This window comes from Oncorhynchus masou, unplaced genomic scaffold (genome assembly GCF_036934945.1).
Source record: "Oncorhynchus masou masou isolate Uvic2021 unplaced genomic scaffold, UVic_Omas_1.1 unplaced_scaffold_1739, whole genome shotgun sequence".
Lineage (NCBI taxonomy): Eukaryota > Metazoa > Chordata > Actinopteri > Salmoniformes > Salmonidae > Oncorhynchus > Oncorhynchus masou.
In genome coordinates, this window is record NW_027007539.1 from 18,498 (window position 1) to 42,066 (window position 23,569).

The 23,569-nt window shown below is 44.2% G+C and overlaps 1 protein-coding gene across 6 annotated transcripts in view; it reads right to left on the bottom strand.

Annotated features, from left to right (window-relative positions):
- Positions 1 to 439: 439 nt before the first annotated feature.
- LOC135532134 (junctophilin-1-like) overlaps positions 440 to 23,569 on the bottom strand; it is a 95,503-nt gene continuing 72,373 nt past the window's right edge. For 3 of the 6 annotated variants that reach the window (XM_064959759.1, XM_064959760.1, XM_064959762.1), the window contains 3 exons: positions 2,832 to 3,598; positions 2,624 to 2,720; positions 440 to 2,469 (listed from right to left, as the gene is read on the bottom strand). In XM_064959759.1, the coding sequence (XP_064815831.1) occupies positions 2,640 to 2,720; positions 2,832 to 3,598 (848 nt within the window). In that variant the 3' untranslated portion in view covers positions 440 to 2,469; positions 2,624 to 2,639. Of the gene's footprint in view, positions 2,470 to 2,623; positions 2,721 to 2,831; positions 3,599 to 20,116; positions 20,172 to 23,569 lie in introns of those variants that run through there. The other 3 variants (XR_010454296.1, XR_010454295.1, XM_064959761.1) reach the window with 3 other exon arrangements.

Sequence of the window (23,569 nt, forward strand, 5' to 3'; positions counted from 1 at the left end):
ACGCCTTCAACACCTTGTAGAAGCCGTGCCCCGACAAAATTGAGGCTGTTCTGAGGGCAAAAGGGGTTGCAACTCAATATTAGGATGGGTTTCTTAATGTTCTGTGCACTCAGTATATTTATCAATCATATGATGAACACATAAATAACAATTATTTGAAGTGGATAACAGAAACTGTTAAATATATACGTATTCCATTTGTTTATATATATATATATATTTTTTTTTAAATAAAAACTAAATCATGCTTTACCTGCAACAAAGACTACTACTGGTTAAAATGTAGCGTCACATTTATAACTCGCCCCCCTTCAACAGTCCGATGACTTCCTCCACAAAACAATTAAGACACAGACTTCATCTCTTATCGACCATCTATTCCCCCCCCTCTCCTCCACCCCCCCTCTCCTCCACCCCCCCTCTCCTCCACCCCCCTCATTATCTTGTTCTTCTGAGGTGAAGAAAAAGGTTGAAGTGTTCAATACTTTTTTTAAAGGCAATCACTCCTAAACCACATAACCACAGGTATCACATATTATCACTTCCCCCCCTGAATTCAACCCGAATACATTCAATACCAAGTTTCTTCTGAGATTCAATACAATCAAATTCTAGAATCAATTCTTATTTTCTTTTTTTTGAGAATCAATTCAAGGACGCTTACTTTCCAGTCTCACTGACATGCAAGCAGAGATTAGGCCCTCACAATAACAATAGGTGTTTTTTATTTGAAACTAAACCTCCTCTTCACAGCTTAGTGGTTTTAACATCGGAAGCAAATAAGATAATTAAAGTAACACGTCAACAAAATCCCATGCACAATTGTGTAATAATAATAATAATAATAATAATAATAATAATAATTGAAGCCTTTGATTTAATAAATGACATAATTTATAAGACGTTTCATCTTCCAGTCACAAGCTCCGGCTTGCTACACAGTGTGGCTTCGTTCCTCAAATCCTACTGTCAATCTGCCCCCCATCTAGTCAAATTAAGCTTGTCTTTCCTGTTGTATGATACAATAAAATAAACATATTTTAAAACAGTTAAAATGCTCAATAGACTAGACCCTTTGTTGGCAAAATATATATTATTTCATTAAAAAAATAAATCATATTGCACGTTTAATAAAATTTGGACAGAATTCTTTCATTATGATGAAATAAAATCGTTATGATTAGTCCAAAATAAAAAGGGATCTCCATATTAATTTTCCTTCCTTTCAACTACAAGTCTGCAGGTAACTGCAGGTAACCAACATAAACAAACAAAAAACTAAAGCTACAACAACAAAAATGCACAGGGAAAGTGAAGGGTGAAGGTGGGAGGAGCTAAAGGAAGCTGTGATGAATGGTTATTTGTTAACAGAGTAAGACTGCCGTGTGACCGCGCTAGCACTGACAGCTAACGTTCGGTGCATCCGCTTTCCTGCAGCAAGGGGTGGTTGGAACCTCAGAACACTGGAACCTCAGAACACTGGGACCTCAGAACACTGGGACCTCAGAACACTGGGACCTCAGAACACTGGGACCTCAGAACACTGGAACACTGGAACCTCAGAACACTGGAACCTCAGAACACTGGAACCTCAGAACACTGGGACCTCAGAACACTGGGACCTCAGAACACTGGGACCTCAGAACACTGGAACACTGGAACCTCAGAACACTGGAACCTCAGAACACTGGAACACTGGAACCTCAGAACACTGGAACCTCAGAACACTGGAACCTCAGAACACTGGGACCTCAGAACACTGGGACCTCAGAACACTGAGACCTCAGAACACTGGAACCTCAGAACACTGGGACCTCAGAACTCAGAATGTGGGAACGTTGGAACGCGCAGCTCTCAGTCCTCTGGCCTTGTCGTGCTTACATCTCCCCATGAAGACGTCAGAGGGTAAAATAGTAAGGCAGCTGTTAGCTCCTGTCATCTATAAGTGCATCCCCACATTGGCCCAGTTAAAGTTAGTCAGTCAGTCAGTCCCTCTGTGTTCCTGCCAGGACAGGACAGAAGGACAGGACAAGCATTTCGCTACACCAGCAATAACATCTGCTAATATGTGTAAGTGACCAATAAAATGTGATTTGATTTTAATAGAAGGAGTGGCCTTGCATGAGCAGAGAGCTCACTGCTTGGGACAGCAGACATGTGTATTTCAATTACTTCATATTTTCTTGTGTGTGTGTGTGTGTGTGTGTTGACTTTTTCCTGTTGTATTGTTTTTCCTATCTCCCTCAGACATATCATTTTGTTCTTTAACAGAACCCAGAGGAGAGTATTATGATCAGGCAGGTCTGTGGACGGCCCTGGACAGCCTGCGGGTCCTTCTCTCCTGCCTCTCATGTTTCTCTCCTGTGTCACAAAGCTGATTTCCATGCTCCTGTGGCCGCTTCCGATTCTGACTGACACCATTTTGATATTTAAAAGGCTGGAGACGCTGCACCAGTTGCCACGGCATCACTGAGGGGTCAAACACAGTTCAGGTGGGGTTTAATTGATTCGTTCTGAACTGATTGGATACAATAACACACAGGAGGTCAACCTCATGGCCTGCTCTTTAGGAACATAACAAACATGTTGTGTGGCTGTTTTTTATTTTGTAAGAAGAGGTTACCTGAGACACAGGACCATCATGTCAGGAAGTGGACAAATATGATGGCTAGGCCGATATTCAACAGCATCACCATAGCAACCAGGATAGAGTTAGGAGCCTGCAAGGCAACACCAAGAAGAGTTAGTATCAAGGTCCCCCATGTCCATGTCGTGTTACTAATTGTGAATTAAAAAGGTACAACTGATTCTAGATCAGCGCTCCTACTTACATTCTCTTCACCCTGCCCGTCAGCCATCTCCATACTGGCCTTCTTGGTCTCTGCCAGGCTCTTTGGTTTCAGCGAATCCTGCTTCCTGAGTTTGCTCTGCTCACCTGTGGGCGTCGGCTTGAGGGTGAAATTCCGGAACGACTTGGGGGGTGGCGGGGCCATCCGTGCCAAGGTCAGCTGACTGGGCTCCTCGTCCTCCTCAGGCTCAGGTTCCGGGGGCAGGGGTCCCCTGGAGGGGGCTTTGACGTAGTAGCTATGGTACTGGGAGTGGAGTTGTCCCATTTCATTAACAGGTCCCCCCACTGCCTGCGGAGCAGCAGCCTGGGGAGGAGGTGCGTTGGTGGGGCCGGGCTCCGGGGCCTTGGGGGGTCTGGCTGAAGCCTGGTGTATTACATGGGAAGAGGGAGCAGCAGCTGTGGGTGTCTCGGCAGCAATGGACACCCTCTCCTCTTTACTCAACTTCCTGCTCAGACGCTCTTCTTTGCTGCTCTTACGGACCGGCTTCTCCTCTTTGCTGACCTTGCGACTGTGTGATGATTCGTCCTTGCTGATCTTGCGGGAGGCGGAGGTGGAGACGCTGTTGCTGTGCGGTCTCTTCTTGCTGTGGGGCGAGGGGGGAGGGGTGGGCCCGGGGGTCTGGGCGGTGCTGGGAGGGGTGGGCCCGGGGGTCTGGGCAGGGCTGGTGGGGCTGTCTTCCTCTTTCTCTTCGGGAGGATCCTTGGGGATCTTCACTGGATCCATGAACGCTTGCTTGACATAGTCAGGACCTATAGGGGAGACAGACAGAGACATGTTTATGCAATTAACACACTCTTACATGTATAATGTCCCATGTAATATGTAATATGTCATGTGTAATCAACATGTGTACAGTACATGTACGCAGTGAATTGTCTATTTTTAGGGTGGCTGCAGTAACAGGGCTTGCTTTTCAAGTAGCACACATTAGCCATTAATCTAACACACACACACACACACAGACACACACACACACACACACACACACACACACACACACACACACACACACACACACACACACACACACACACACACACACACACACACACACACACACACACACACACAAATATCCCATTAAAGAGAAGCTCTCTACCGGACAACGATGACATGAGAGATTATAAATCTATCCCAGAGTGCCAGATCATGTGATCTGTGACCCAGATTGGGTGAACAGAACAGAGCACAGCACAGCTATCTGTTATCCACTGCTCCTGTCTAGAACCCAGATTAGGAGAATAGAACAGAACATTGCACAGCTATCTGCTATCCACTGCTCCTGTCTAGATGTCAGAGGCATGGCATGCATTTACAGCAGCAGACCCAACAAAGAGTATATGCTGTAACTTAATGCTGTAGATAGATACAGTCAGGTCAAATGTATTGGCACCCTTGATAACGGCGAGTCAAAGAATAATATAAAATAAATAATGCAAATATAATTTTGGGGGAAATTATATTATTTTATACTAATACGAGTCCAAGTTATACCTCTGTTTTCAATACCTTTCAATACCTCACCTTGTGAGGATAACTGCACTGAGCCGTTTTCAAAAAAATTGTCTGAGATTGGAGAACACATTGGGAGGGATCTGAGACCATTCCTCCATACAGAATCTTCCCCGATCTTTGAAATCCTTCACCAGAATTTATGGACTGCCCTCTTCAATTCAAAACCACAGGATTTCAATGGGGTTCAAGTCCGGAGATGGAGAAGACCATTGCAAGATGTACATTTATTTATTTAAATTTTATTTTAATATATATATATATATATATATTTTTTTTTTTATTTATTTATTTTTTTATTTTTTTTATTTACATTTTTAAATTTTATTCATTTATTTCTATTCACTTATATATATTTATATTTATATATATATATTTTTAAATTTAATTTTATTATTTTTATGTTTGCATGGGGTTATTGTCTTGCTGAAAGATCCACTTCAGCCCCTTTACTGGGTTCAAGGTCATGATGCCAATGACCTTTAAACTTGGGCTCCTGAGTGGCACAGTGGTTCTAAGGCACTGCATCTCAGTGCAAGAGGTGTCACTACAGTCTCTGGTTCGAATCCAGGCTGCATCACATCCGGCTGTGATTGGGAGTCCCATAGGGAAGCGCACAATTGTCACCTGGGTTTGGCTGAGGTAGGCCATCTTTGTAAATAAGAGTTTGTTCTCAATTGACTTGCCTCGTTAAATAAAGGGCCCCAGGACCAGGGGAACCAAATGTGCCCTGTTTCAAGAAGCTAAGCATATTGCACTTCACAGGGGAGGCATTTGAATGTTTTAGGATTTTATCAAAATGCTTTTTTTTTGTAAAAAAAAAAGACTTCTGGAACATCTGAACTTTTGTGTACAATTTTTATTGTACTTTTTATTTAAGCCATTTGAGAACTGAAAATGTGGTGCTACTGCTCTCAGCAGCATTGCAACCCTGAATTATTGATCAGTGGGAAAAAGTTGTGGATGACTACTTTCTACACACGGTCAGTGTGAACCTGGAGTGACTTGACACAACGTGGAAAACAAACCAGACAGAAAAGACACGCTGCCGTGAAGCATTCATCCATGGTTATGGGTAAGAGTCTAGCTACAAACAAACCAGACAGAAAAGACACGCTGCCGTGAAGCATTCATCCATGGTTATGGGTAAGAGTCTAGCTACAAACAAACCAGACAGAAAAGACACGCTGCCGTGAAGCATTCATCCATGGTTATGGGTAAGAGTCTAGCTACAGTGACTTGCGAAAGTATTTGGCCCCCTTGAACTTTGCGACCTTTTGCCACATTTCAGGCTTCAAACATAAAGATATAAAACTGTATTTTTTTTGGGAAGAATCAACAACAAGTGGGACACAATCATGAAGTGGAACGACATTTATTGGATATTTCAAACTTTTTTAACAAATCAAAAACTGAAAAATTGGGCGTGCAAAATTATTCAGCCCCTTTTTACTTTTCAGGTGCAGCAAACTCAAAAAATGTGGCAAAGGGTCGCAAAGTTCAAGGGGGCCGAATACTTTCGCAAGGCACTGTACATTGTCAGATATTATACATACAGCCTGGTGTGTCTGGGGTGATTTCAGCCATTAATGTATTCATGGACATGTGTGCAATACTGGTCCAGCCACTTATCTAGATGTGGTGGTTAAAGAATTTATTTCATTGACAACATCAATTTAGACAAGTGTGTCTGGGTAAGCATGATCTAATTGTTATGAAATTTATTTTATCTGGACACTTTCTATTTTTGATATTGCTACTATTTACATATTCAAGTAACTGTTTCACTGTACAGTTTACACCTTGTGCATGTGACAAATACACTTTTATTTTATTTGATATAGTGTGTGTTTACCAGAGACGTCAATGTGAAAAACAACATGACCAAGGACAAGATAAAGTGTATATTTACTTGGAGTTTTTCCTTATTGTAGGTTTCCACTTTCACCACTTTTAGTCTTGAAATCTTTGGTTGTTTACTACACTACCGTGCTCACTCTGTTTAGCACATGGCCTCACATGTGAATCCTTAATGAGATGGGTGGGGCTAAGGCTTAAGAGGCTGTGAACGATGCTGAATGGGTGTAGCTCTCCAGTTGGTACCAAAACATTCAAGGGCAATTTTCTCAAAAATGAGTTTACAAGTTGATCAACTTTCAAAGCAGAATTACTTTCCCATTGTTCCTCAACTGTAGTGTATGATATACTATTTTCTAGAGTCTCTACTTATATCCAATGTAAAAAATAATAATTTTAAAACACACAATTTCAAATTTTGCTACATAAGAACGAATCGAGACGGTCAGTCACAAATAGCACCTTAACATCAATATTTGACAGTAGGTATGAGGTTATTTTCTGCTTCTGCTTATTTTGGAGATAAACCCACCACCTCTTTGGCCAAAGAGCTCTATTTTCACATCATCTGACCGAACCACTGTTTCCAATCCAAGTGCCAATGATGTTTTTTTTATAGCAAAATCCAGGCGTTTTACATTTGTTGGATGACATGAAAATAGAGCTCTTTGGCCAAAGAGGTGGTGGGTTTATCTCCAAAATAAGCAAAATAATCCCCCGTTGTTATATTGCTGTGTAATATATTCAACTAGTATTGGACAGATAACAGTGGGCTCTGTGTAATATATTCAACTAGTATTGGACAGATAACAGGTGGCTCTGTGTAATATATTCAACTAGTATTGGACAGATAACAGTGGGCTCTGTGTAATATATTCAACTAGTATTGGACAGATAACAGTGGGCTCTGTGTAATATATTCAACTAGTATTGGACAGATAACAGTGGGCTCTGTGTAATATATTCAACTAGTATTGGACAGATAACAGTGGGCTCTGTGTAATATATTCAACTAGTATTGGACAGATAACAGTGGGCTCTGTGTAATATATTCAACTAGTATTGGACAGATAACAGGGAAGGTCGCTCTGTGTAATGTAAAACAAACAAGTTGTTCTTAAAATTGACTAGTTAAATAAAAGTTCCATAAATAAGAAATATTCAGCGGGGGGGGGGTGTACGTAGTCAGCTGTACAACTGAACGCATTCAACTGAAATGTGTCTAACTCTCTGATTCAAAGAGCCTTCATCAACATCCACACCCAGGAGAGAACTCACTATTCAGGGATAGTAACTGGGCAGAATGACAGATTATTTTATTTTTTTCACCTTGTCAGCTCAGGGATTTGAACCACCAATCTTTTGAAGTACTAGGCTCAATGCACTTAACCGTTAGGCTACCTAGGATCTGTCCTTAAAGTCTTATTCATGGTGATATAGAAAGTCAATACTGATGCTAGATCAGCACTCATACTCTAAGATGTTTGGGGGTATGGGCCCTGGGGGGTATGGGCCCTGGTCGCAAGTATAGATGTGACAAATATATATACATATATATTTTTTTGGTTTTCTGTTAAAACGATAAGTAACGTTTTGAATTCACAATGCAATGCACTGACAGAAAGGGTTTGGGCCTCATATGCAGCTGCACTGCCAGAAATTTGGGCCTCATGGTAGCTGCACTATAAAGGGTTTTGGTTTTCTGCACTGCCAAAAGGGTTTGGGCCTAAGTAGCTGCATTTTGAATTCACTGCTGCCATGCAATGCACTGCCAGAAAGGGTTTGGGCCTCATGGTGCAGCTGCACTGCCAGAAAGAGTTTGGGCCTCACAGTGCAGCTACACTGCCAGAAAGGGTTTGGGCCTCACGGTGCAGCTGCATTGCCAGAAAGGGTTTGGGCCTCACGAAAGTGCAGCTGCACTGCCAGAAAGGGTTTGGGCCTCATGGTGCAGCTGCACTGCCAGAAAGGGTTTGGGCCTCACGGTGCAGCTGCACTGCCAGAAAGGGTTTGGGCCTCACAGTGCAGCTGCACTGCCAGAAAGGGTTTGGGCCTCACGGTGCAGCTGCATTGCCAGAAAGGGTTTGGGCCTCACGGTGCAGCTGCACTGCCAGAAAGGGTTTGGGCCTCACAGTGCAGCTGCACTGCCAGAAAGGGTTTGGGCCTCATGGTGCAGCTGCACTGCCAGAAAGGGTTTGGGCCTCATGGTGCAAACCAGAAAGGGTTTGGGCCTCACGGTGCAGCCTGTACTTCCATTACTGTACCTCAGAAAGGGTTTGGGCCTCACGGTGCAGCTGCATGACACAATGGTGAAGTGCAGTCTGCACTCCAAAATAATTGATTCCTCGACTAGCACATCGAATTTGGGATACTGCCAGAAAGGGTCGAGCTCCCATTTCTGAGTGTCAAGATTCGATTCCACTAAAGGGTTCGACTCCTAGCACATCAACTCCCGGGATATCGACTCCCATTTCTGAGTGTCAAGATTCGATTCCACTAGGATTCGACTCCTAGCACATCGACTCCCGGGATATCGACTCCCATTTCTAAGTGTCAAGAATTGATTCCACTAGGAATCGACTGCACTAAGATTCTGGTCAGTTAACATACTTCCGAGAACACAAACACTTGCATCTTTCATAGCGAGCTAGTGAGGGATGGAGGTGAGAGGGAAAGAAGAGCACAGTATCAGAGCTGTGCACTAGACAGACAGTATCAGAGCTGTGCACTAGACAGACAGTATCAGAGCTGTGCACTAGACAGACAGTATCAGAGCTGTGCACTAGACAGACAGTATCAGAGCTGTGCACTAGACAGACAGTATCAGAGCTGTGCACTAGACAGACAGTATCAGAGCTGTGCACTAGACAGACAGTATCAGAGCTGTGCACTAGACAGACAGTATCAGAGCTGTGCACTAGACAGACAGTATCAGACAGACAGTATCAGAGCTGTGCACAGTATCAGAGCTGTGCACTAGACAGACAGTATCAGAGCTGTGCACTAGACAGACAGTATCAGAGCTGTGCACTAGACAGACAGTATCAGAGCTGTGCACTAGACAGACAGTATCAGAGCTGTGCACTAGACAGACAGTATCAGAGCTGTGCACTAGACAGACAGTATCAGAGCTGTACACTAGACAGACAGTATCAGAGCTGTGCACTCGACAGACAGTATCAGAGCTGTGCACTAGACAGACAGTATCAGAGCTGTGCACTAGACAGACAGTATCAGAGCTGTGCACTAGACAGACAGTATCAGAGCTGTGCACTAGACAGACAGTATCAGAGCTGTGCACTAGACAGACAGTATCAGAGCTGTGCACTAGACAGATCATTGACAATCAAAAGCACTATCTAAAAATGTCTTGGCTTGCAATGTCTCAGAGCTTCAGTAAAGCAGCAGGGCTGTCGTCACTGAAAAGTATCAGGCTACTCTAAACACAATCAGGCTGTGACTGAACACACACTCGCATCATTTAGGTGCAAAGACGAGACAGTTTCAGAGCTGTTTCACAAAAACAGTATCACTGTGTTATTTTGAACTTAAGCTTGTTGCCTGCCTTTTGGGACCACGACTCCCGCTGATAGACGCAGACATGAGCATGTCTCCATTATATACAGATCTCTGGTGAAGAGCAGGTGAGCCAGTGGGGGGACGAGACAGGATCAGGCTGTCACTAGAAAGAATATCTTGAATCTGTATCTCCGATGTCTTGTCTTTGCAAGTTCACCAAAGTACGTAAGGTTCACCTCTTCCTCTCTGTTTCAAAATAAATAAATGACACAACATTCCCCAGAGCCTTTAAACTGTCTAGTTGGGCTTTAACATGGAAAACAACATGTTTTGTATTAACTGCATTGTGAGTTCAATTTTGTGGGGGACAGTTTCAGTTGTTGACGTTAAGCAATTGTTTTTACTCATACTGTGGCTCATTCATCTACAACGTTCTAATTTCTGGTACAGTTACAATATCTTTGATATACATCATCTACCCTTGCAGACCCTGCTGTTGTGTCCAGATAAAATGCAGTCAGAGCTGTCACACTACACACACACATCACACTGTGCACTACACACACAGTATCACAGCTGTGCACACACAGACACACACTGTGCACTACACACACACAGTATCAGAGCACACTAGACAGACAGTATCAGAGCTGTGCACTAGACAGACAGACACGTATCAGGAAGCAAACAGAAAAACCCACAAAGACAGCGCTTCATGTGCAGATGGATCAGACCAATAACAATGTCTTTCTATTCTTTTGTTCTGAATGAAGGATCAGAGCTGTCACTCACATGCAGTGATCAGAGAGAGAGACAGACAGTATCAGAGCTGAGACTAGACAGAGAGTATCAGAGCTGTGAGAGACAGTATCAGAGCAGAGAGACAGACAGTATCAGAGCTGTGCACTAGAGAGAGAGAGAGAGAGTGACTAGACAGACAGATCAGAGCTGTGCACTATGGAAGGTCATCTGAGTTAAAGACCTACAGACAGTGGAAATCCACTGTTTTGAGCTGAAAGACGTATGGCCAGAGCTTACCCATGATGTTGTACAACGATTTAACTCAATAACTCATTATTTTAAGTATGATATATTTTGGTCTTAAAATGGGGGAATCTGAATTGGGAAACTTGTGGAAATCCGTGTCAAAGCTGTGTCATAACTACTATGTGTCTGATGAGGCCTGGTTTTAGTTCATTTAACACCTAACTTACATGTGGGATGCTTACTTCCTGTTTCGTACTTGTTGCTACTGGCTTCCTGCTGTTTCAACCAAGAGCTTTGTTGGATGGGCTGATGGTGAATCCACAGAGTTTCTAAACCATCTTTGGTGAAACGGTGAGTAGCTAACTAGTAGCTAACTAGCTAAGTTTGCTATCTCTTCTCGAACTATAAATTGAGTGTTCACTTAACCAAGTAGCCACGGTAGCCTATATGTGTTAGCAGCCTGGCATGTCTAACACAGCTAAGCTAGGTGAGCCAGTGGGTGATTAAGAGGGTGCAGGCGGTGGATCTTGGCCGTTTGACGGGCTCCCTCTCTGACCAATTCTTTGGGCGACTTAAAAAAAGGTTGGATCTTACTTTTTTATGTACATAATGTCTTCGCCATCATTTCCTAAAACAGCTTCTGTAAATCAGAACTGTGATCACTAACCTCAATTTGGATAACTTCTACTTCATCAAGTTTTTAGCTGCTGTGGATGTTCTACTTCCGGACAAGGGCCTCGGAAAAGGAAGTCATTTTGTTGGCGTGAACAAAAAATGCCCTTTAAACACCGTTCTTTTCGTGAACGTACAGTCACTGGAGAACAAACTGGCAAACTCCATTTTAGAGAATAAAAATAAATAAAAAAATATCCCAATGTTTCTCAGAGTTGTGGATGAACAAGAGCATGGATACCATCTAGCTCTATTTTCTATACAGCATTGGGTAGGAGGGAGAGGTGTGTCTCTGGGTAGGGGGGAGAGGTGTGTCTCTGGGTAGGGGGAGAGGTGTGTCTCTGGGTAGGGGGAGAGAGAGTGTGTCTCTGGGTAGGGGGAGAGGTGACATGGGTAGGGGGAGAGATGTGTCTCTGGGTAGGGGAAGAGGTGTGACTCTGGGTAGGGGGGATCTGAGGTGTGCCTCTGGGTAGGGGGAATCCATGTTTCTGGGTAGGGGGGAGAGGTGTGTCTCTGGGTGTTGGGAGAGGTGTAACTCTCTGGGTATTTTAAGTAGGATATATTTGTGTCTCTGGGTAAAATGGGGGAATCTGTCTCTGGGTAGGGGGAAGATGTGTCTCTGGGTCAGGGGGACTATGTGTCTCTGAGGCCTAGGGGGAGTTCATTTAACACTGGGTATAGGGGGATGCTTACTTCTGGGTCGTACTTGTGTGTCTCTGGGTTCCTGCTGTTTGATGTATACCTCAGGGGGGAGATGGGCTGATGGGTGAATCCAGAGGTGTCTCTCTTTGGTAGGGGGAGAGGTGTGTCTCTGGGCTAACTAGCTAAGGTTGCTATCTCTTCTGGGTATAAATTGAGTGTTTCTCTGGGCAGGGGGAGCCACGGTGTGTATCTGGGTAGGGGGAGAGATGTGTCTCTGATTAAGGTAGGGGGGAGAGGTGTGTCTCTGGGTAGGGGGGAAATTCTCTCTGGGTTAAAAAAAGGATCTTACTCTTTTTATGTACATAAGACTGTGTCATCATTTCCTAAAACAGCTGTGTCTCTGGGTAAATCAGAACTGTGTCTCTGGGTCAATTTGGATAGGTGTGTCTTCTGGGTAGGGGGGAGCTGGTGGATGTTCTCTGGGTCCGGGGGGAAGGGTGTCTCTGGGTAGGGGGGAGAGTCATTTTGTCTGGGTAGGGGGAAAAACTGTGTCCTGGGTAGGGGGGAGAGGTGTGTCTCTGGGTAGGGGGAACAAACTGTGTCTCTTTTAGAGAATAAAAATAAATAAATAAATATCCCTGGGTCTCAGAGTTGTGGATGAACAAGGCATGGGGGATCTAGCTCTATTTTCTCAGCATTGGGTAGGGGGAGAGGTGTGTCTCTGGGTAGGGGGAGAGATGTGTCTCTGGGTAGGGGGGAGAGGTGTGTCTCTGGGTAGGGGGGAGAGATGTGTCTCTGGGTAGGGGGAGAGGTGTGTCTCTGGGTAGGGGGAGAGGTGTGTCTCTGGGTAGGGGGGAGAGGTGTGTCTCTGGGTAGGGGGAGAGGTGTGTCTCTGGGTAGGGGGGAGAGGTGTGTCTCTGGGTAGGGGGGAGAGGTGTGTCTCTGGGCAGGGGGAGAGGTGTGACTCTGGGTAGGGGGAGAGGTGTGACTCTGGGTAAGGGGGAGAGATGTGTCTCTGGGTAGGGGGAGAGGTGTTTCTCTGGGCAGGGGGAGAGGTGTGTCTCTGGGTAGGAGGGAGAGGTGTGTCTCTGGGTAGGGGGAGAGGTGTGTCTCTGGGTAGGGGGGAGAGGTGTGTCTCTGGGTAGGGGGAGAGGTGTGTCTCTGGGTAGGGGGAGAGATGTGTCTCTTTGTAAGGGGGAGAGGTGTGTCTCTGGGTAGGGGGAGAGGTGTGTCTCTGGGTAGGGGGAGAGGTGTGTCTCTGGGTAGGGGGAGAGGTGTGTCTCTGGGTAGGGGGGAGAGGTGTGTCTCTGGGTAGGGGGGAGAGGTGTGTCTCTGGGTAGGGGGAGAGATGTGTCTCTTTGTAAGGGGGAGAGATGTGTCTCTGGGTAGGGGGGATAGATGTGTCTCTGGGTAGGGGGAGAGATGTGTCTCTGGGTAGGGGGAGAGGTGTGTCTCTGGGTAGGGGGGAGAGATGTGTCTCTGGGTAGGGGGAGAGGTGTGACTCTGGGTAGGGGGAGAGTGTGTCTCTGGGTAGGGGGGAGTTGTGTCTCTGGGTAGGGGGAAGAGGTGTGTCTCTGGGTAGGGGGGAGAGATGTGTCTCTGGGTAGGGGGAGAGGTGTGTCTCTGGGTAGGAGGGAGAGATGTGTCTCTGGGTAGGGGGGAGAGATGTGTCTCTGGGTAAGGGGAGAGGTGTGTCTCTGGGTAGGGGGAGAGATGTGTCTCTTTGTAAGAGGGAGAGGTGTGTCTCTGGGTAGGGGGATAGATGTGTCTCTGGGTAGGGGGAGAGGTGTGTCTCTTTGTTGACAACAGCTGATGCGTAATCGCTAATGTTACGGAAGTCTCAAGGTTTTCCTCAACCTGAGGTAAAATACCTAATGATAAGCTCTAGACCACACAATTTAACAAGAGCGTTTTCATATATATACTGTATTTCGTAGCTGTCTATTTTCCACCACAAACCGACGCACTAAGAACGCACTCAACGAGCTATATAAGGCCATAAGCAAACAATGACATGCACATCCACAAGCAGAGCCCCTAGTGGTTGGTGACTTTAATGCAGGGAAATTGACATCCATTCTATTTTACCAGCATGTCACCTGTTCATTCACCTTTAGTCCACACATAGAAATCCATACAAAGCTTTCGCCCACCCTCCCTTGGGCAAATCTGACCATAACGCTATCTAGTCCTTCCGATTCCTGCTAACAAGTAAAATTAAAAAAAAAAAACTCAAACAGGAAGTACCAGCGCTCTATACAGAAGTGGTCTAATGAAGCGGATGCTAAGCTAACGGACTGTTTCACTAGCACAGACTGGAATATATTCCGGGATTCATCTGATAACATGGAGGAGTTTACCACATCAGTCTCTGTACTCAGAGCACACACTGACCGAAGTGTCTTCACTGACATTTCCAGACCACCAGAGTCCCAGTGTCCAAGTACGCCAAGGTAATCTGTCTAAATGAGCACTCACATCTGTAGCGATGAAATGCTTTGAAAGGCCGGTCATGGCCTCACATCAACACCATCATCCCAGACACCCTGGACCCCACTCTAATTTGAAAAAAAAGTATCAAACCCTACAAAACATTTCCATAAATTACAATCCACATTTCCTGTTGCTGCAGGATTATTTTCATGCTGGAGCAAACTGGCTCAAATTAAGGTCCTACATCTGTAGTACTTCAACCACCCCTCTGCACATAGACTCCAGTGCCACCACTCCTTATAGCCTCGTTATTGTTATCTGTTTGGTTAATGTTTTCAATTTCAATTTGTTAGTTGTCTTACTTTGTAACTGCATTGTTGGGTAAGGGTCTCTTGAACCTTTTACGGTTAAGTCTTCACCTGTTGTATTTGACACACGTGACCATTTTCTATTGGACTTCTTAGCCTACTTGTCTGGGGCTTTCCCAAACTCGGTTCTAAGGATCCCAAGGGGTGAACAGTTTTTTTTTTTTTTGCCCTCACACTACACAGCTGATTCAAATGATTCAAATGATTCAAATGATTCAAATGATTCAAATGATTCAAATGATTGTGTAGTGTTAGGGCAAATGATTACAAAGATTGGGAAATATAGTATTCAAATAGATATCTACAGAGAATATAATATTCTTTCTAACATAGATATCTACAGGGAATATAGTATTCTTTCTAACATAGATACCTACGGGAAATATAGTATTCTTTCTAACATAGATATCTACGGGGAATATAGTATTCTTTCTAACATAGATATCTACGGGAAATATAGTATTCTTTCTAACATAGATATCTACGGGGAATATAGTATTCTTTCTAACATAGATATCTACAGGAAATATAGTATTCTTTCTAACATAGATATCTACATATATTCTAGGATGTCGTGTTTTCTCTGGAAATTAGGAATGATATGTACAGCAGTAGATGTATTACAGTGTCAAGAACCCACTATATAATAAATAAGTGGTGTGTATAAGCAGTGTAACTAAAATGTAATGTACAACAGTAGAATGATCTATGTGGAGAATCCAGAATATAAATACACGGTATTAACCCCATAGACTTCACAAAAATGTTAACAAGTAGACAATACAAATTATTAAAATACCTGACAGGAAACACATTTAACATTCAGTTGTTGCTTTCTATTTCCTGTCCAGTCAAATGGTCTATTTCCTGTCCAGTCATATGGTCTGTCACATTAGATGTTCTTTCTATTTCCTGTCCAGTCATATGGTCTATCACATTAGATGTTCGTTCTATTTCCTGTCCAGTCATATGGTCCATCACATTAGATGTTATTTCTATTTCCTGTCCAGTCATATGGTCTATCACATTAGATGTTCGTTATATTTCCTGTCCAGTCACATGGTCTATCACATTAGATGTTATTTCTATTTCCTGTCCAGTCACATGATCTATCACATTAGATGTAATTTATATTTCCTGTCCAGTCACATGGTCTATCACATTAGATGTTATTTATATTTCCTGTCCAGTCACATGGTCTATTTCCTGTCCAGTCACATGGTCTATTTCCTGAGCAGTCACATGGTCTATCTCATGAGATGTTATTTATATTTCCTGTGGATTTACTTTTAGCCTGGTCTATTTCCTGTTCCATTCAGCAGAGAACAGTTCCATTCAGCAGAGAAGTCATTCATGAGAAGAGTTCCATCTCAGCAGAGATGTTCCATTTTAGCAGAGAAGAGTTTTTTCCATTCAAGAGAAGAGTTCCATTCAGCTTCCATTCAGCAGAGAAGAGTTCCATTCAGGATTCCATTCAGCAGAAAGAGTTCCATTCAGCAGAGAAGAGTTCCATTCAGCAGAGAAGAGTTCCATTCAGCAGAGAACAGTTCCATTCAGCAGAGAAGAGTTCCATTCAGCAGAGAAGAGTTCCATTCAGCAGAGAAGAGTTCCATTCAGCAGAGAAGAGTTCCATTCAGCAGAGAAGAGTTCCATTCAGCAGAGAAGAGTTCCATTCAGCTATTGCTATGGCTCTATATAAAACTGTGAATGGTGTGTATAGACAGTATGTGAATAGAAAATATGTGTATAACAGTTGTTATGTAGGATGAGCCATGACTAGAATACAGTATATACAAATGAAGTGGGTAAAACAGTATGTAAATATTATTAAAGTGACCAGTGTTCACTGACCACATTACATTACATTGAACCACGTCTTATCTTTATATCCCAAACAAAATGCAATAAAAAATTCACAATCGCTTTTTGTATTCTAATCATTTTAAGCATATTTTAACACAGGCTTAACACCTAACAAACACTTTGTACTTAAAAAAACAAACACCTTTAACATAGGGCCATTTCTTACCTCATATCCCAGCGTTAATCCCCTTACACTTGTGTGTATAAGACAGTCGTTTTGGAATTGTTAGTTAGATTACTTGTTGGTTATTACTGCATTGTCGGAACTAGAAGCACAAGCATTTTGCTACACTCTCATTAACATCTGCTAACCATGTGTATGTGACAAATAAAATTTGATTTGATTTGATTTAATGCCTGGGACGAAAACCCCTTGATTTTGCTCAACTTGCCTTTGGCTCAACCATTGGCTCAATTTACCCCATGGCAAACATTTTGACTCTATTAGCCCACACAGATACGAAGGATGTTCTTTCATTCTAGGTGTTAAGAACATAATATTGAAGATTATAGAGGCCCCACATGATTCTGGAGACATGGTTTGCACGGCAGCACTACAGTAGCAAGCAATTGTAGCAGTAGCAAGCAATTGTAGCAGTAGCTAGCTTGTAGCAGTAGCTAGCTTGTAGCAGTAGCAAGCAATTGTAGCAGTAGCTAGCTTGTAGCAGTAGCTACCTTGTAGCAGTAGCTAGCTTGTAGCAGTAGCTAGCTAACTGTATAGTGAAGTAATGAACTTATTTTTTTTTACCAGTACAAACATTACTGCACCACCTTTCATTACCAAATGTGAAGCTGTCTCCCAAACTGTACGGTGTCTATACAGTAATAGTACAGTAATAAATAGTTAAATAAAGGTTATATAAAGAAATGAACCTAGCAGTTAAACGGAATGTGCTTTGAAATTTGATTTGATGTGCTTGTGTTACAGATGTGAAACGGCTAGCTTAGTTAGCGGTGTGCGCTAAATAGCGTTTCAATCGGTGACGTCACTTGCTCTGAGACCTTGAAGTAGTGGTTCCCCTTTACTCTGCGAGGGCCGTGGCTTTTGTGGAGCGATGGGTAACGATGCTTCGTGGGTGACTGTTGTTGATGTGTGCAGAGGGTCCCTGGTTCGCGACCGGCGAGGGGACGGTCTAAAGTTACACTTGTATAGACTTGCTGGACAATATGATACAAAATGCTGCAAAGTAACATCAGAAACGTACATAGTATGTTTCAGGTGAAGTTGTAAAGAGAAAACATTATTATATGTTATTTAATTAGTTAGCTTGCTTTCAAAGTAGAGAGATTGTTAAGTCAGCGTGTAACATCTGTAGCTAGTGAAATTAATTCCTTCCTCACTTTTGAAACTTCTGCGTTTAGCAGAGTAATTTTCTGTCCTATCCAAGAGGAACCAAATGTGAGAAGCAGTATTGTAAGTTCCCCAATTTTTTAAACAAATTTTCCTTCGTTGACCCAGATGAACACCCGGCGAATATGACGAGCCACAGCAGTGGAACCGTGGTCAGACAGAGGTCTTCCTCTCCGTGGAGAGTGGCGTTTTGAATGTCATTGTATGTCTTGTCAAGTTAATAGAAATTATACTATACATAGAGCCATGCCAGACAGACAAGGTGTCTATTCACCAACTCCACCTCTTGTGTCCACGTGTGTCAGAAGTCAGATGACAACAATTCAGCCTCACTGAGGTTTGTCCAGAGAAAAATGCAATGCAGTCCTACACATTAATTTAACTATCCTACTGTAAAGGTAGGCCTGTCTATACCAGTGAAAAAAAAAAAAAACTCACACAAGCTTAGAAAACTGAGAGATGATTCTCCCCCCTCTCTCTCTCCCTCTCTTTTCAGTCTCTCTCTCTCAAACATGCAAATCGACCCCAGTTTCATCCATTCATGATAGGTCAACACCATCTAGCTGAAGTAGAGTAGAGGATGTCAGGACAAAGTGTGGACAATCATGTGTGGTTTGACCCAATCATTGATGTACACAGGGACAGTTAGAACTGTCTTGACTGTATAGAGAGACAGAGAGAGAGAGAGAGAGAGAGAGAGAGAGAGAGAGAGAGAGAGAGAGAGAGAGAGAGAGAGAGAGAGAGAGAGAGAGAGACAGAGAGAGAGAGAGAGAGAGAGAGAGAGAGAGAGAGAAAGAGAGAGAGAGAGAGATAGAGAGAGAGAGAGAGAGAGAGAGAGAGAGAGAGAGACAGAGAGAGAGAGAGAGAGAGAGAGAGAGAGAGAGAGACAGAGAGAGAGAGAGAGAATCCCTGCCAGATCCTCAGTCCTCTGGGGTAAACTGAGAACAGCAAAATGGCCATGACCGTTCACCAACCTCCCTCTGTGTTTCAGGTGTCTCACAGGATGGAGGACTCCTGGGGTGTGTGATGCAAACCGTGGACAGGCTGAGCCAGTAACAATTGTATAATACTGACATAAAGTGAGGATGTGGATTAAATTGTAAAAAAAACAACAAATGGGTCCGGGTTAAGTTCTGTTTATCATTCAATGCCCGTTCTGATGTTTACACAACCATGTGCAATTACAAGCTCAGAAAACAATGGAATATAAAATAAACGATTACAATGTACAGAAAGCCTCCATGTTCATTATAGTCCACTCCTGTGCTTAGGGTTCTATCACACATTGATTACTGAGAGTTCCCATTGTTACACTCTTTTTGAGGGGGGGCATTAGAACCATGTCTGTGTTCTAACACCACTGAAATTAGAACCATGTCTGTGTTCTAACACCACTGACATTCGAACCATGTCTGTGTTCTAACACCACTGACATTAGAACCATGTCTGTGTTCCAACACCACTGACATTAGAACCATGTCTGTGTTCTAACACCACTGACATTAGAACCATGTCTGTGTTCTAACACCACTGAAATTAGAACCATGTCTGTGTTCTAACACCACTGACAATATAACCAGGTCTGTGTTCTAACACCACTGACAATAGAACCAGGTCTGTGTTCTAACACCACTGAAATTAGAAATTAGAAATTAGAACCATGTCTGTGTTCTAACACCACTGACAATAGAACCAGGTCTGTGTTCTAACACCACTGAAATTAGAACAGGATTTGAGTCTCTGGCGGCGTAGTGTGTTACTGATGGTAGGCTTTGTTACTTTGCTCCCAGCTCTCTGCAGGTCATTCACTAGGTCCCCCCATGTGGTTCTGGGATTTTTGCTCAGCGTTCTTGTGATCATTTTGACCCCACGGGGTGAGATCTTGCGTGGAGCCCCAGATCAAGGGAGATTATCAGTGGTCTTGTATGTCTTCCATTTCTTGACAATTGCTTCCACAGTTGATTTCTTCACACCAAGCTGCTTACCTATTGCAGATTCAGTCTTCCCAGCCTGGTGCAGGTCTACAATTTTGTTTCTGGTGTCCTTTGACAGCTCTTTGGTCTTGGCCATTGTGGAGTTTGGAGTGTGACTGTTTGAGGTTGTGGACAGGTGTCTTTTATACTGATAACAAGTTCAAACAGGTGCCATTAATACAGGTAACGAGTGGAAGACAGACGAGCCTCTTAAAGAAGAAGTTACAGATCTGTGAGAGCCAGAAATCTTGCTTGTTTGTCGGTGAACAAATACTTATTTTCCACCATAATTTACTAATAAATTCATTAAAAATCCTACAATGTGATTTTCTGATTTTTTTTCTAATTTTGTCTGTCATAGTCGAAGTGTACCTATGATGAAAATTACAAGCCTCTCTCATCTTTTTAAGTCGGAGAACTTGCACAATTGTTGGCTGACTAAATACTTTTTTGCCCCACTCTATATGTAGCAGAAATGTTCAAAAAAATATATATATATTTGTCCCATCTGTGTGGATATGTTACAAACAAAACAAAATACTCCCAGAAGAAAAGGTCCTTTTCAAAGCCCTGATCGTTTGTAATTGACATTTCAAACACATAACAGATTATCACCCAGTTTCTGTCTTGTCTGTGTGTGCGTGTGTGGTTCAGATGAGGGTCACTGGGAAGAGGACTGTGACCTTTTACGAGTGGTTCACACATAACAGCACGGCCTAAACACTGTGTGTGTTTTGTGTGCTGCCGCTTGCGTGCGGGTTCGACCGCGTGTCTTAATGGTCCGCGTTACCGCGTGTCCTCGTGACCGCGTGCGTGAGATCCCGTGTGTATGGTGGGTGTGTTTTACGGAGTGACGTTAATTGGTCTATATTTGGAGGCGATGTGTACTACCCGGGAACTAATGGAGACATAGCTGGAATCCCAGGCAGCTACCCCCCCAGAGCGCTCTCTGCCCCCTTTTCTCTCTCCCCAGCCTGGGCCTGACACGCACCACCTGTCCCTTCTCTCAGACAGACCTCCTGGAGGGTGAAGGGGAAGGAGAGGGAGGTGTACAGAGGGCCAAACCTACCCGTTATGATTCTAACGTTTGCCTCACCTCTAATACCTTAACGCTTTACCCTATTGGATAGTAGTGAATGTTCATAAAGATGGCGGCCCATTTTATGTATGGTCCTTGCTATCTGGGATCCTTGGGACGTCGAAACACACGTCACGACAAGAGAGACACCACCTCACGACATAAAGAGAGACCTAAGGCAACAACATAGCATGGCAGCAACACATGACAACAACAACATAGTAGCAACACAACCTGGTAGCAGCACAAAACATGGTACGAACATTATTGGACAAAGACAACAGGACAAAGGGCAAGAAGGTAGAGACAACAATACATCAGGCAAAGCAGCCAGAACTGTCTGTAAGAGTGTCCATGATTGATGATCTTTGAATTAAGAGATGGAGATAAAACTGTCCAGGTTGAGTGTTTGTTGCAGCTCGTTCCAGTCGCTAGATGCAGCGAACTGAAAAGAGGAGCGGCCCAGGGATGTCTGTGCTTTGGGGACCTTTAACAGAATGTGACTGGCAGAATGGGTGTTGTATGTGGAGGATGAGGGCTGCAGTAGGTATCTCAGATAGGGAGGAACAGGTGAAGGGGTGTTGTATGATGGGAGAATGAGGGGATGAGGGCTGCAGTAGGTATCTGCAGTAGATATCTCAGATAGGGGGAGTGAACAGGTGTTGTATGTGGAGGATGAGGGCTGCAGTAGGTATCTCAGATAGGGGGAGTGAACTGCAGGTGTTGTATGTGGAGGATGAGGGCTGCAGTAGATATCTCAGATAGGGGGAGTGAAGGGGTGTTGTATGTGGAGGATGAGGGCTGCAGTAGGTATCTCAGATAGGGAGGAGTGAACAGGTGTTGTATGTGGAGGATGAGGGCTGCAGTAGGTATCTCAGATAGGGGGAGTGAACAGGTGTTGTATGTGGAGGATGAGGGCTGCAGTAGGTATCTCAGATAGGGGGAGTGAACAGGTGTTGTATGTGGAGGATGAGGGCTGCAGTAGGTATCTCAGATAGGGGGAGTGAACAGGTGTTGTATGTGGAGGATGAGGGCTGCAGTAGGTATCTCAGATAGGGAGGAGTGAAGGGGTGTTGTATGTGGAGGATGAGGGCTGCAGTAGGTATCTCAGATAGGGAGGAGTGAAGGGGTGTTGTATGTGGAGGATGAGGGCTGCAATAGGTATCTCAGATAGGGAGGAGTGAAGGGGTGTTGTATGTGGAGGATGAGGGCTGCAGTAGGTATCTCAGATAGGGAGGAGTGAAGGGGTGTTGTATGTGGAGGATGAGGGCTGCAGTAGGTATCTCAGATAGGGAGGAGTGAAGGGGTGTTGTATGTGGAGGATGAGGGCTGCAGTAGGTAAGGGTGTTGTATGTGGAGGATGAGGGCTCAGATAGGGGGAGTGAACAGGTGTTGTATGTGGAGGATGAGGGCTGCAGTAGGTATCTCAGATAGGGAGGGAGTGAAGGGTGTTGTATGGGGGTAGGTATCTCAGAAGGGAGGTGTTGTATGTGGAGGATGAGGGCTGCAGTAGGTATCTCAGATAGGGGGAGTGAACAGGTGTTGTATGTGGAGGATGAGGGCTGCAGTAGGTATCTCAGATAGGGAGGAGTGAACAGGTGTTGTATGTGGAGGATGAGGGCTGCAGTAGGTATCTCAGATAGGGGGAGTGAACAGGTGTTGTATGTGGAGGATGAGGGCTGCAGTAGGTATCTCAGATAGGGGATGGAGTGAACTCAGGGTGTTGTGTGGAGGATGAGGGCTGCAGTAGGTATCTCAGATAGGGAGGAGTGAAGGGGTGTTGTATGTGGAGGATGAGGGCTGCAGTAGGTATCTCAGATAGGGGGAGTGAAGGATGGTGTTGTATGTTGGAGGATGAGGGCTGCAGTAGGTATCTCAGATAGGGAGGAGTGAGTGAGGATGGGGTGTTGATATGTGGAGGATGAGGGCTGCAGTAGGTATCTCAGATAGGGAGGAGTGAAGGGGTGTTGTATGTGGAGGATGAGGGCTGCAGTAGGTATCTCAGATAGGGAGGAGTGAACAGGTGTTGTATGTGGAGGATGAGGGCTGCAGTAGGTATCTCAGATATGGAGGAGTGAAGGGGTGTTGTATGTGGAGGATGAGGGCTGCAGTAGGTATCTCAGATAGGGAGGAGTGAAGGGGTGTTGTATGTGGAGGATGAGGGCTGCAGTAGGTATCTCAGATAGGGGAGGAGTGAAGGGGTGTTGTATGTGGAGGATGAGGGCTGCAGTAGGTATCTCAGATAGGGAGGAGTGAACAGGTGTTGTATGTGGAGGATGAGGGCTGCAGTAGGTATCTCAGATAGGGAGGAGTGAAGGGGTGTTGTATGTGGAGGATGAGGGCTGCAGTAGGTATCTCAGATAGGGAGGAGTGAAGGGGGATGTTGTATGTGGAGGATGAGGGCTGCAGTAGGTATCTCAGATAGGGAGGAGTGAAGGGGTGTTGTATGTGGAGGATGAGGGCTGCAG